The sequence below is a fragment of the Chrysemys picta genome, chromosome 2 (assembly GCF_011386835.1).
Source record: "Chrysemys picta bellii isolate R12L10 chromosome 2, ASM1138683v2, whole genome shotgun sequence".
Taxonomy (NCBI): domain Eukaryota; kingdom Metazoa; phylum Chordata; order Testudines; family Emydidae; genus Chrysemys; species Chrysemys picta.
Genome location: NC_088792.1, coordinates 127,601,913 through 127,616,802, shown reverse-complemented (window position 1 = coordinate 127,616,802; position 14,890 = coordinate 127,601,913). Strand labels below are relative to the sequence as shown.

Below are 14,890 nucleotides of genomic sequence, written 5' to 3'. Positions count from 1 at the left end.
ACCACATCAGCATCTCAGCAGCTTACCTCCCAGGCATACAGAACACTGCAGTGGACACTCTCCGAGGGAATTTTTCTCAGGCTTATGAATGGGAAATAGACCTTCCATTCTCCACAGCATATTTCTACATTGGGGAGTCCCCAAAGATAAGTTTATTCACCACAACCAAGAAAAAGGAGTGCTTGCAGTTCTGCTCCAGGGCCAACTTGGGCATCACTCACTCAGAGATGCCTTTCTCCTACACTGGAAAACAAGTCTCTTCTATGACTTTCTGCCAGTTCCTCTAATATCCAAGGTCCTGCTCACGATACGAAGAGAGAGCACTTGGGTTATACTTATAGCTCTCATCTGGGCAAGACAAACATGATTTCATACTTTACTCAATTGGTGATTTGTCCGCCACTCACTCTCCAGCCTGTTCCTCATCTCCTCTTTCAGGATGCTGGCCAGACCCATCCAGTATACAGGTTCTCTGACTCAAGGCATGGCTCCTCAGTGATTTCAAATTTTGGAAATGGCCTGCTCTGAGGATATAAAGATTGTGCTGTTACATAGCGGGAAACTACTCATCACACATATATTCCAAAGAGGAAGAGATTCCAGCTCTGGTGTGACTTGAGGCACATTAGTCCTATATCCTCTCTACTACCACTTGTGCTACATTAAATCCTACAACTAAAAATGTTAGAATTATCTCTAAGCTCCATAAAAGTGCATCTCACAGCCATCACCACCTTTCATCATAAGATAGATGGTTATTCTGTATTCTCCCATCCGACAATAAGAAGATTTTTGAAGGGTATGAATAACCTCTTTCCACAAATCAGATGTCCTACAGCAGCATAGGATCTCATAACTTTGAGCAGCGCAGAGAAACGCTTAAGGTCTATGACAATAGCAGCTCTGGCTTGAGGCTGAAAACGTATCTGTTCTATGGTGATCTATACAGAATCCTTAGTGCTTGCTCTTCCAAGATGCCCTAAATGCTACTAGATACGACAGAGGCAACTGACGCAGTCTGTTGGTGAAATAGAAACATAACTGCTCTGTTGAACTGGTGGATCAGAGGGATGAAGAACTGCACTGCAGTGTGTCAGTGGTGTTGCTGAGATCTTCATGGGATCCCAGCATCCAGACATGGCAGTGGAGATGGCAGCTGAGATCTTGTCAGGAAGGAGGAGAATACTGACAAAGAACTTTCTATACTAGATATACAGTTTTGATTACACTGTGTACAATTGGAGCTGTTTTTTCAAGCTTTGAGGCTAGAGAGAGTTTTCTGAATTGTTACGAATGTTGCCATTAGTGTTTTGGTAAACGAGCGGAGTGGAAGTATCCCCTTTTGTCCTTGCTTTGCCACTTTGCACTCTGCTCTGCCTTCACAGTTTTCCCTACCTCCCTGGTGTTATCAACAGCTGCCATGCCCAGCACTTCTAATCTGGTTCCTCTGTAATTTCCAAACTTTCATAGATTCTAAAACGAGGAGTGATCACTGTGATCATCTAATTTGACCTCCTGTATGAGGCAGGCCATAGAACTTCCCCAAAATAATTCCTAAAGCATGCATATTTCAGCTCAGTACTAATGTGGACACGAGAACGAATGGATATAAACTGGCGGTGGGGAAGTTTAGGCTTGAAATTAGACTAAGGTTTCTAACCGTCAGAGGGGTGAAATTTTGGAACAGCCTTCCGAGGGAAACAGTGGAGGGCGAAAGACCTCTCTGGCTTTAAGATTAAGCTTGATAAGTTTATGGAGGGAGTGGTTTGATGGGATAACATGATTTTAGTCAATTAATCAACAGCGTGCTATCGCTGGTAAATAGTATCAATGGTCAATGAGGGTCTGGCTGGAGAATCTTGCCTGCATACCCCTTCCTGCTTCTCTACGTGGGCACCAATGATACTGCCAAGAATGACCTTGAGCGGATCACTGCAGACTACGTGGCTCTGGGAAGAAGGATAAAGGAGTTTGAGGCGCAAGTGGTGTTCTCATCCATCCTCCCTGTGCAAGGAAAAGGCCTGGGTAGAGACCATCGAATCGTGGAAGTCAACGAATGGCTACGCAGGTGGTGTCGGAGAGAAGGCTTTGGATTCTTCGACCATGGGATGGTGTTCCAAGAAGGAGGAGTGCTAGGCAGAGACGGGCTCCACCTAACAAAGAGAGGGAAGAGCATCTTCGCCAGCAGGCTAGCTAACCTAGTGAGGAGGGCTTTAAACTAGGTTCACCAGGGGAAGGAGACCAAAGCCCTTAGATAAGTGGGGAAATGGGATCCTGGGAGGAAGCATAAGCAGGAGAGCACAAGAGGGGAGGACACCTGTCTCATACTGAGAAAGAGGGATGATCGATGAGTTATCTTCAGTGCCTATACACAAATGCAAGAAGCCTGGGAAACAAGCAGGGAGAACTGGAAGTCCTGGCACAGTCAGGGAACTATGATGCGATTGGAATAACAGAGACTTGGTGGGATAACTCACATGACTGGAGTACTGTCATGGATGGATATAAACTGTTCAGGAAGGACAGGCAGGGCAGGAAAGGTGGGGGAGTTGGGTTGTATGTAAGAGGAGTATGACTGCTCAGAGCTCCGGTATGAAACTGCAGAAAAACCTGAATCTCTCTGGATAAAGTTGAGAAGTGTGAACAACAAGGGTGATGTCGTGATTGGAGTCTGCTATAGACCACCAGACCAGGGGGATGAGGTGGACGAGGTTTTCTTCTGGCAACTAGCAGAAGTTGCTAGATCGCAGGCCCTGGTTCTCATGGGAGACTTTAATCACCCTGATATCTGCTGGGAGAGCAATACAGCGGTGCACAGACAATCCAGGAAGTTTTTGGCAAGTGTAGGGGACAATTTCCTGGTGCAAGTGCTGGAGGAACCAACTAGGGGCAGAGCTTTTCTTGACCTGCTACTCACAAACAGGGAAGAATTAGTAGGGGAAGCAAAAGTGGATGGGAACCTGGGAGGCAGTGACCATGAGATTGTCGAGTTCAGGATCCTGACACAAGGAAGAAAGGAAACCAGCAGAATACGGACCCTGGACTTCAGAAAAGCAGACTTTGACTCCTTCAGGGAACAGATGGGCAGGACCCCCTGGGAGAATAACATGAAGGGCAAAGGGGTCCAGGAGAGCTGGCTGTATTTTAAAGAATCCTTATTGCGGTTGCAGGAACAAACCATCCCAAGGTGTAGAAAGAATAGTAAATATGGCAGGCGACCAGCTTGGCTAAACAGTGAAATCCTTGGTGATCTTAAACGCAAAAAAGAAGCTTACAAGAGGTGGAAGATTGGACAAATGACCAGGGAGGAGTATAAAAATATTGCTCAGGCATGCAGGAGTGAAATCAGGAAGGCCAAATCACACTTGGAGTTGCAGCTAGCAAGAGATGTTAAGAGTAACAAGAAGGGTTTCTTCAGGTATGTTAGCAACAGGAAGAAAGTCAAGGAAAGTATGGGCCCCTTACTGAATGAGGGAGGCAACCTAGTGACCGAGGATGTGGAAAAAGCTAATGTACTCAATGCTTTTTTTTGCCTCTGTCTTCACGAACAAGGTCAGCTCCCAGACTGCTGCACTGGGCAGCACAATATGGGGAGAAGGTGACCAGCCCTCTGTGGAGAAATAAGTGGTTCGGGACTATTTAGAAAAACTGGACGTGCACAAGTCCATGGGGCCGGATGCGCTGCATCCGAGCTAAAGGAGTTGGCGGATGAGATTGCAGAGCCATTGGCCATTATCTTTGAAAACTCATGGCGATCGGGGGGAGGTCCCGTATGACTAGAAAAAAGCTAATGTAGTGCCCATCTTTAAAAAAAGGGAAGGAGGAGGATCTGGGGAACTACAGGCCAGTCAGCCTCACCTCAGTCCCTGGAAAAACCAGGGAGCAGGTCCTCAAGGAATCAATTATGAAACACTTAGAGGAGAGGAAAGTGATCAGGAACAGTCAGCATGGATTCACGAAGGGGAAGTCGTGCCTGACTAACCTAATTGCCTTCTATGATGAGATAACTGGCTCTGTGGATGAGGGGAAAGCAGTGGATGTGTTATTCCTTGACTTTAGCAAAGCTTTTGATACGGTCTCCCACAGTATTCTTGCCACCAAGTTAAAGAAGTATGGGCTGGATGAATGGACTGTAAGGTGGATAGAAAGCTGGCTAGATCGTCGGGCTCAACGGGTAGTGATCAATGGCTCCATGTCTAGTTGGCAGCCAGTTTCAAGCGGAGTGCCCCAAGGGTCGGTCCTGGGGCCGGTTTTGTTTAATATCTTTATTAATGATCTGGAGGATGGTGTGGACTGCACTCTCAGCAAGTTTGCAGATGACACTAAACTAGGAGGCATGGTAGATACACTAGAGGATAGGGATCGGATACAGAGGGACCTAGACAAATTAGAGGATTGGGCCAAAAAACCCTGATGAGGTTCAACATGGACAAGTGCAGAGTCCTGCACTTAGGACGGAAGAATCCCATGCACTGCTACAGACTAGGGACCGAATGGCTAGGTAGCAGTTCTGCAGAAAAGGACCTAGGGGTCACAGTGGACGAGAAGCTGGATATGAGTCAACAGTGTGCTCTTGTTGCCAAGAAGGCTAACGGCATTTTGGGCTGTATGAGTAGGGGCATTGCCAGCAGATCGAGGAACGTGATCGTTCCCCTTTATTTGACATTGGTGAGGCCTCATCTGGAATACTGTGTCCAGTTTTGGGCCCCACACTACAAGAAGGATGTGGAAAACTTGGAAAGAGTCCAGCGGAGGGCAACAAAAATGATTATGGGTCTGGAGCACATGACTTTTGAGGAGAGGCTGAGGGAACTGGGATTGTTTAGTTTGCAGAAGAGAAGAATGAGAGGGGATTTGATAACAGCCTTCAACTACCTGAAGGGGGGTTCCAAAGAGGATGGAGCTCGGCTGTTCTCAGTGGTGGCAGATGACAGAACAAGGAGCAATGGTCTCAAGTTGCAGTGGGGGAGGTCCAGGTTGGATATTAGGAAACACTTTTTCACTAGGAGGGTGGTGAAGCACTGGAATGTGTTACCTAGGGAGGCGGTGGAGTCTCCTTCCTTGGAGGTTTTTAAGGCCCGGCTTGACAAAGCCCTGGCTGGTATGATTTAGTTGGGAATTGGTCCTGCTTTGAGCAGGGGGTTGGACTAGATGTCCTCTTGAGGTCCCTTCCAACCCCGATATTCTATGATTCTATGATAATGGCAATAAGTCAGTGGGGATTTCTTCGGTGCACCAGATTTTGAGCAGCAGCAAATGAAGCTTGTTTGTCAGTGTTTCTCCTCCGACTTTCAGTACTTCAGCTGTATGCCATCAGGACCTGATGTCTTATTATTCTTCACGGGGAACTTAATCAGGCAGTTGACTAGAAGGTTCTTGATTACAAAACCGACACTGTATTTGCCTGTCGCTTGTTGGTTTTCCTTTCCAGAAGAAAGTGTAACCACCACCCTCTTCCCTCAAGTGGCGTTCATCTGCACATCTTGTCTCACTGAAAGTAGCAGTGTCGATGTTGTACCTTGAGAGTTTCCGGGCAACAATTGCTGTTCTGTGTTTTTGTCTTTCACTTTTTGGGTCATCTAGTTAGGGTACAGACATTCCAAGTTGAAGAAACATTTTTGTTTTTTGACCGCATTGGGAGTGATCTTTCTGGATGCGGTTATCCAGTCGGGTATGGTGGGATAGTTTGTTTGGGGCACCTTTTGTAGCTCCTTCCCCATATTACATGAGCAGAGGGGTTCCTAAAAAGGCCTGCTCAGTTGTGACTGCTGTGCCGAGTCCGGAGGCACACGATGACCATCTTGCGGTCACAGCCTGTGTGTAGGTCCGTGAATAGGGACTCCTTGTGATCACTTCACTTGTCCCCATTGCCACTCACTCATCGCTGCAGGACTTTTATGGGTGGGGTGGGGAGAAAGTTCTTCCTGTGAAAGAAGCTTGTGCGTGAGTACTTTAATGTGGGGGAGCCGTTGCACACCAGCAGCCACACAGATCTTAACAGAAGAGGCACCTGTGTCTGGTGGCAAGGAGGTCCCTGTGGGTTTCTTCTCCATTGCAGCCTTCATCTGCCTTTGCAGCCATTGAGAGGTAATCCTGCTTTATCTGCCTGCTCTGTCATTGAGATCTTACACTCGGTTGTGTTGGGCTGTGCTTTGTCTGGTACCTTGCCTTCGTCGACCTTACCGCCTTGGGTGGCCCTACCAGGAGTGCAGGACTCCTGACGGCATCGCTCGTAGGGTCATAAGTATACTCAAGCTTCTTCACCATGGCAGCCCAAGGAGAAGCTGCAGTGTGTACATAGCCACAGTAAAAAACAGTTCTAAGATGTAAGGATACAGACAATCCATAAAATCACACTGAATCCATAAGCTGTACATAGACAGATTCCCCAAATCATTGCAATAACCTTGACACTAAATTTGGTGGTACTTATTAACCAGGAGGACATGAGGCTTATTTATACATGTTTATTTAAGCAATTGAATAGCATAACGTTTTTATTCAGCTTCTTAATTTTTACAGTTGTTAGAAAATAGTGTGACACAACTTTTATTTATTAGATAACTTCTTACTTGGAATTTGTGTCATGCTGCATTTGGATCAAAATTGGAATTCAATTACATGTACAAAACAAGCATTTTAAAATAGTTTATTAGTTAAATAAAACTACCTGAAATGTGTTTTCATGGTTTCAGGCAGCTGCACCTGTATTCCCAATCTGTAGTCCAACAAGGGTACCCAGTTTAGGGTGCAAGCTCCCAGCTGTCACCTCTCTTGGGTGAAGACCCACATCTCACTCCATATTGACCGGGGACTTTAAGACTGCACAGCTCCCTGTTGTATCCTGTCATATCCATAGCAAGCCAGACTGCCTAAACAGGCCAGCCCCTGTGCTTTGCTTTCTTTTCAATGTATTGCCCACAGTTATGAGTTATCATACGGTTTCTTCTAAGCAAGCACATTCAAGCTGAGTCTACACCTAAAACTTAGGTCAACCAAGCTACATTGCTCAAGGCTCTGGAAAAAAATTCATGCGATGTATTGAGGTCAACCTAACCCCCCACAGTGTACACTGCTACCACCTCTCAAGGAAGTGTATTTACTACAGCGATAGGGGGGCAGGGGGGAAATACAACCCTTTCCATCACGTAATAAGTCTACACTATAGCACTACAGCTTATTCTTAAGGTACAAGAATTACATTGAAAACATATTAAAGAATAAAAGAACCTACACGCATGCCAAAAATCTTACCAGAGATAATCCCAACTCCAACCTAGGGCTCTGGAAGGTTTTAGTCCTTCAAAAACCCATCATAGGTTTTCCCCATGGTTACGAGTTCATCTCTATTATAGATCCAGAAGCAGAACCCAGGCCAGGCACGTGAGCTGTTTCTCCTTGTACAGCTCAGGCCTTTGCTGATTACCTGTTAAAGAAAGGCCAAGATCAGACAATGAATGACCTTGGGGTAGCTTCTAAAGGCTGGGTTTTTGGATAAGCAATGTTAGAGAATTTGCATTAAGCTGTCCCCAGGGATTCCCCCAGGAAATCCATTTTAACAGGTATTGTCCCAAAAGTCCATAGTTGTTTGGCAGGTTTTCAGTATAGATTTTTGAACTCTCAGGTCTCACATAACCACCCCCACCACCTCACGTGGTTATGTACAATCCCGTCTCATAAAAATGCATAAACTTAATACAATAAAGTCCTTTAAGGATATTACAGGAAATAGCCCTGTCACGTGCTGAGTACATTTAAAAAAAAAAAACATTTTGTGGGTTTTTTTTTATCTTAAACTGATAGGAACTCTGATTAGTGAATTAACAGATTGTTTCTGGTTATCATGGGCCAGATTTTTCAAAGGTGTTTAGGTACCTAAATATGCAGATTTGGTTCCTTGTGGGATTTTCAGAAGTGCCTAAGAGCAGGTTAACTTGCCCCATGTGCTTCACATTTTTAGAGTTAATAGATCCCACCCACTACTACCTGGGTTTTATTCATAGATTGGAAGGGGGAAAACAAGCTTTCCTGGTTTTTCAATTCCAAACTGGTTTCTTAAATTTGTTTTCTTCTTGGACTAGTTGATTCATTCTCCCTGCACCTGCTAGCTAATATGAAATAAAAATAATTTAAGGTAAAAGCTTTTCTGCACAACAAAATTGAAAGTAGTTATATTTGGAAAAATGTAAATACCAGCACTTGCTCCACTGTAAAGAGTGAAAATAATATAGTTAATGTAGTACATGATGCTGACATTTATGAAATTGGGTTGTCCTTAAAGTTTGATGTTTTCTCCTGATTCTGAATATAATTAAAACAGCAGCACCCTGTAATTCCTTTAAAATGTGAGGAGGACTCGTTGGTGCAGCACGTATTTCATTTATGTGCATTATTTTAATAGATTATAATAAATTTAGGCCTTAATTTAAATTGTCATAATTTCAGATTTAAAGAAAAGGAAAACATCTAATTTAAATAATGTTTTGTGTTTTTTTTAATCCGTCCTGGCTTAAGTAACTGCATGCTGTTACTGTTGGCAGGCTCCTAAAAGAAAACTATTGCAGGTGCCAAACCTGTTGGGCCTGCTAAATGTCATGGTTGACAACCAGAGACCAAGTCAGAGAGTGGTTGGATCACATGGTCCTGCCTCAGAAGTGAAGGCACAGGCTTGTCACTTGAGAGGGGTGTTACATGGGGGACTGGAAAAGGGTCTCAGGAGGGGCAGCCTACAGAAAAGTTAACTTTGTTGCAGTCTGACTGTTAGTGCTTATGCAGGACTTTATCTCATCAGCTAAAGTTTGCAGGAATAGTGCTGGGCTGAGGTTTTGTTCTGTTGTTGTGAGATGTCTTTTGTATAGTTGCCAATGTTACAATCTGCTGCAGTTGAAATTTTTGCTTTAGATTGCTGCAGCTTTCAAAGAAGCTTCTCTCCCTTTGACTAATTCGAGGGTTATAGGATTTGGCCAAATAACAAATCTTAAGCATGGACCACCCCTGCCATCTTTAAATAATCTTTTCGATGTTGTTGCTCTTGTTTCCATTGGTTGGTTGGTTGGTTTTTTATTTAAGCTTCAAAGGGTTTTAATCCAATTTTAGAGAGTTTCATTGTAAGAGCATACCTTGTAGAAATTTAGCTGAATTCATATATCGAGTCAATGGGATGGTTTTAGTGCTTTTAGCTAATGTGTATATATAATCAGTTCATGTAGTAGAATCATGAATTTTGTTGGATTTCATGGCTTGACCCTTGGTGCTAATAAGGATGTTTCTAGGTCAGCAGTTCTCAATAAATGGTTGGGAGTCCCCCGGAAGGCCATGAGCAGATACCAGGATCTCCGCCAAAATAAACCAGCGAGCAGGGCTGGCGTTAGACTCGCTGGGACCCAGGGCAGAGAGCTGAAGCCCAGGCCCCGCTGCCCGGGGTTGGGGCTGAAGGCAAAGCCCAAGCAACTTAGCTTCTTGGGGACCTGGGCAACTGCCCTGCTTGCTACCCCCTACCACCAGCCCTGGCTTTTAATCTACTGGATATGCAGAAAAACAGTTGTGGCACAGGTGGGCTGTGGAATTTTTATAGCATGTTGCGGTGGCCTCAGAAAGAAAAAGGTTGAGAACCCCTGGTTTAGGTCACTGTGAAAAGTATTCCTTTTAAACGATCTTCTTGTTTTTCTGAGCATGCCATTTATTTAATATACGTGGTTTGAATAGCTGATGACTGCTTAAGAAATGAGCATGTTTAAAAATTCTTTGTATTTATGCATACAAAGTGTATTATTGTTGACATAAACATATTAAGAATATAAGAATGGCCATACTGGGTCAGACCTAAGGTCTATCCAGCCCAGCATCCTGTCCTCTGACAGTGGCCAATGCCAGGTGCACCAGAGGGAATAAACAGAACAGGCAGTCATCAAGTGATCTATTCCCTGTCACTCATTCCCAGCCTCTGGCAGAAAGGAATTGTAGTAAGGAATGCTTTTTAAAAATGAAAGGCTTGCAGTTCGCTAAGTTTTAAAAATATACAAGCTTATTTTATCCTAAATCATAAGAAGCTGATGTTTTCATTTTAGAGTAAAGCATGACTTAGCAACTCTAACAACTCCTACAAATGTTACCTAACTTTAAATATTCTCAAACGTGTGTGTTTAAAAACAAACCCGTAGATTTACCTGTTTCACAAGGGAAGTGGGGGAATAAGTTAGTATACTTCATTAGCTGAAAACTATAGTAAGGAACTTTGTGCCCTCTTTTCTTTCAGGTCTTTCGTAAAAGAAAGTAGATTAGGCAGAGTTTGTGTATCTGAAATGTTTAAACTGTAAATTTCTGGGACACTGGCCATTTTGATCACCTGCCTCTGTGTCATAGTATGTATGGCATTTTTTTTGCGCTGGAGGGTGGGCTAAAGGAAATTAAAAATCATCCTTACATGACCCTTGCTTCAACCTCAACTGTGTAGAGGTTATCTTTCCATAACTAAGTGCATACACCTGCAGACATGGAATTAGAAGACAGGACCCACAGCTTTAGAATACATCCCTTTTCTGCCACTTGTCTTTACTACTTATCTGTTTAGCAATGGAAGGACTTTTTTAACGTTCTAAGCTGCGGTATGCTCGTTCAAATATTTTACACACTCTTACTCCAGTGGATTCAATGACAAAAAATTCCATGGATTGAAAATCGGTATTTTGCCTATTACACCCCAAACCACCCACAACAAAAATAGTTAATAACCTTATTTAATCACAACCCAATTTCTTCAATGAATAAAGCAGTTGCATGAGTTTTCAAGGAGATACATATATGTAAATCTGGAGGGGTAAAAAAGTCAAATGACACCCAGATTTGATTTTTTTACTTTAGGCTAAGTTCTTAATGACCTGCAACATTACCAAACAATTTGAGTTTTCTTCGTACTTCTTAAAAACATTCCCTTTTGCCTTCAGAATAAATTTAGCAATTTTCTGACTAAACCAATCTTCTAAGCAAGAGTTAGTGTGACTGAAATATGTCTCTGATTAGGGCTGTCAGTTAGTCGCAGTCAAATCACGCAATTAACTCAAAAAAATTAATCGCACTGTTTAATAAATTTCAGTTGGTACTCTAATATTTTGGATGTCTTCTACATTTTCAAATATATTGATTTCAATTACAACACAATACAAAGTGTACAGTACTCACTTTATATTATTTTTATTACAGATATTTGCACTGTAAAAATGATAAACAAAAGAAAGTGTTTTTCAGTTCACCTTATATAAGTACCGTAGTGCAATCTCTTTATCATGAAAGTGCAACTTACAAATGTCGATTTTTTTTTTGTTAATAACTACACTCAAAAACAAAACCATGTAAAGCTTCAGAGCCTACAAGTTCACTCAGTCCTACTTCTTGTTCAACCAGTCGCTAAGAGAAACAAGTTTGTTTGTGTTTACAGGAGACAATGCAGCTTGCTTCTTATTTACAGTGTCATCTGAAAGTGAGAACAGAGGTTTGCATGGCACTTTCGTAGCCAGCATTGCAAGGTATTTATGTCCCAGATATACTAAACATTCATATGCCCCTTCATGCCTTGGCCCCCATTCCAGAGGACATGCTTCCATGCTGATGACGCTCGTTAATAAAATTTGTGACTGAACTCCTTGGGGGAAAATTGTATGTCTCCTGCTCTGTTTTACACCTGCATTCTGCCATATATTTCATGTTATAGCAGTCTTGGATGATGACCCAGCATGTTGTTTGTTTTAAGAACACTTTCACTGCAGGTTTGACAAAACACATAGAAGGTACCAATGTGAGATTTCTAAAGATAGCTACAGCACTCGACCCAAGATTTAAGAATCTGAAGTGCTTTCCAAAAGCTGATCAGGGTGGGGTGTGAAACATGCTTTCAGAAGTCTTAAAAGAGCAGCACTCCAATGCGGAAAATACAGAACCCAAACCACCAAAAAAGAAAATCAACCTTTTGCTGGTGGCATCTGACTGAAATGATGAAAATGAATATGCATTGGTCTGCACTGCTTTGGATTGTTATCGAGCAGAACCCATCATCAGCATGGACATGTCCTCTGGAATGGTGGGTGAAGCATGAAGGGACATATGAATGTTTAGCACATCTGGCAGGTAAATATTTTCCAACGCTGGCTACAACAGTGCCATGTGAACACCTGTTCTCACTTTCAGGTGACATTGAAAACAAGAAGCGGGCAGCATTATTTCCTGCAAATGTAAACAAACTTGTTTGAGTGATTGTCTGAACAAGAAGTAGGACTGAGTGCACTTGTAGGCTCTAAAGTTTTACATTGTTTTGTTTGAGTGCATTTATATAACAAAAAAAATTACATTTGGAAGTTGTGCTTTCACGGTAAAGAGATTGCACTTCAGTATTTGAGGGGAACTGAAAAATACAATTTCTTTTGTTTATCATTTTTACAGTGCAAATATTTTTAATAAAAATATAAAGTGAGTAGTGTGCACTTCGTAATCTGTGTTGTAATTGAAATCAATATATTTGAAAATGTGAAAAACATCCAAAAATGTTTATATAAATGGTATTCTATTGTTTCACAGCATGATTAATCGTGATTCATTTTTTTATCGCAGTTAATTTTTTTAATCGCTTGGCAGCCCTATCTCTGATAGAAGATGGCTGCAACTTTAACTGTAGAGCAGCTACTATCTCTTCATCACATAAGACAGGAGTGGCAAACATATTGCCTGCCCAAAGGACCCACAGCTCCTGCGGAAATTAACAAAGGAATCTGCCTATAGCTCTACCACAGTATAAAAGGGTTGGGAGGGAGCTAAAATAAAAGTGGGTGGAGTGGAAGAGGGAGATAATATCTTAGCCCCTCCCCTACCTCCCTTAGCAGTAGTGCCACACATGCCCCTCAGCTTTGGCTTAGGAGAGGGTCCTTCCCAGTGCTCCCCGCCCATATGAGTCACCCTTTGTCTCTTTCCTCACCTCACTCCATTTCTGCAGTCACCAGTCTCCCAGCACTGGGATCAGAAGAACCTTCTTTCCAGACTTTCCCCCTTATTGCCACTGCTGCTGGGCCTCATACTACTAAGGAAAAGGACATTTTTTTTTATTACTACGCTTCCACCTTAGTCCAGGAACCAGGACCTGGCAGGCAGGAAGAGTGGGGAGAAGAATCAACAAATGGGGTAGAGAAGCGGAACAAGAGAGGGTAGGAAAAAGGGGGCATGGGGGAAAGGAAGTTGATGAGAAGAGGAGGACATGGGGGGTGGGAGAGAATGCCAAAGTGAGGTTGGGTGGGAGTAGAGAGGGTATGTGTGAGGAGGTGGTGTGAGTGTCCAAAATGGGAAAATGGATAGGGAAAAGAGGGGACAGTCACATAAAGAATGGAGGTCATGGGGGCGAAGAAAGGAGGTTTCAGGAATGCAAAGGGTTTCTTGTGATAAGTCTTTAAATGTGATATTTTACTTGGCTAGCTAAAGGACACTGCACTCAGAAGACTGCAGAATTTTCTTCTTAGTGAAATTTTTACTCACAGAACAAATTTAACATGCCTGATATAAGGCAAATAGAAAATAACTATTTTCATATAAGCAATGAAAACTCCCTGAAAAAATTGAACTCCTGGATGTTGGTCCTTATTCTGCAATTTAGTGTTTGGAGCAGCTGCACTATTCGGCCCATTGTGTATGCAGTAGATTTTGCTGTGGTACATCATTAGAGGAATTTTAATACTTATGCAGTTCTGAACTTCAGCAACTTTTTTGTTTTGTTTTACTTTTTAGGTGTATTAAACTTCAATCCGGATGCAGCTGATTTCATTCCCAGAGAGAGAGAGACTCCTGATGTAAATTGGAGAAGTCTGAGTAGATTAGAATCCAATAGGAATCAGAACAGAAATGATACTCTACCACTTCCTAGTCAGTCTTCTGATAGAGGCACAGACTATGAGAGCTCTTCCACAAAGCAACCCAGCTTTTATAGTTCAGAAAGCCAGTACTGTAGCCAGCAAGATTTTCTCCAGCATGGTGGTATCAGTAAACCTCATAAGAATCATAGTTTTCAGAGTCAGCGATGGCAGAGATCTAGAAGTGATAGGACATATACTAGAAACCGGATAAGGCAATCATCTACTGATGGTACAAAAGACATGACAGTTTTAGATACCACATTAGTACCAAGGTGGAGAGTCAATCCTAAAGAATACAATGACTTTTGCTCTTCAGAGAGTGACAAGGAGGTATCCGGTGCAGATAATAGAGGGGCAAAACCAAAGAAAACACATTTGATGCCTGCACCTGGAAGAGGTCTCAAAGAGAAGGGGAAGCAATTACATGAGCGGGATAAGAGAGTGACATCTAAACAGAAGGATATGTTAAAAAACATACAATCTCTGGATCTGACTCAGTCTGACTCTTCAGAAGCATCTGTTGCCAAAGCATTGTTCGATGGATATGCTGGCAATAGTGATGAACAAAAAAGATATCCATTTGCGAACAAGAAATACCCCAGGAAGTCCATGTGGAGTAAACCCCAGTTTGGTAAAGAAATCCAGAAAAAACAAGATACTCACCGCAGTAAAAATACAAAAGAAGTTAAGAAGCCTCCTCTTACTTACGCTCCAAAAGATAAAATTAGCGAGAGGAGCAAAGAATCAGGTGTTCACAACAATGATCAAAACTTGACCAGCATAACACAAGCTCACCAATTAAGGGAATCAGTCAAATGTGGTGGAAGACAGCTTCACCTACAGGTGGGACACACAGCCTCCCTTCATTGCAATTGGACTCAATATTGGAAAAAGCAGAGTGATGTACCAAGGAACAAGGAAACTCATACAGGTAAGTTTCTTGGACTGATTTAGACCTCCAAATTAAAGGTCTGGTCCTATGAGATGAACAATTTCAACTGCTA

The 14,890-nt window shown here is 42.7% G+C and overlaps 1 protein-coding gene across 11 annotated transcripts in view; it reads left to right on the top strand.

Annotated features, from left to right (window-relative positions):
- The window catches only part of NFX1 (nuclear transcription factor, X-box binding 1), a 195,314-nt gene that overhangs the window by 6,923 nt on the left and 173,501 nt on the right, over positions 1-14,890 (top strand). For all 11 annotated transcript variants that reach the window (XR_010598514.1, XR_006172450.2, XR_006172445.2 and 8 more), the window contains exon 2: positions 13,762-14,817. Coding sequence is in view for 6 of the 11 variants with exons in the window: in XM_005312595.5 (XP_005312652.1) it covers positions 13,762-14,817 (1,056 nt within the window). In the remaining 5 variants the exon portion in view is untranslated. The remainder of the gene's footprint in view (positions 1-13,761; positions 14,818-14,890) is intronic.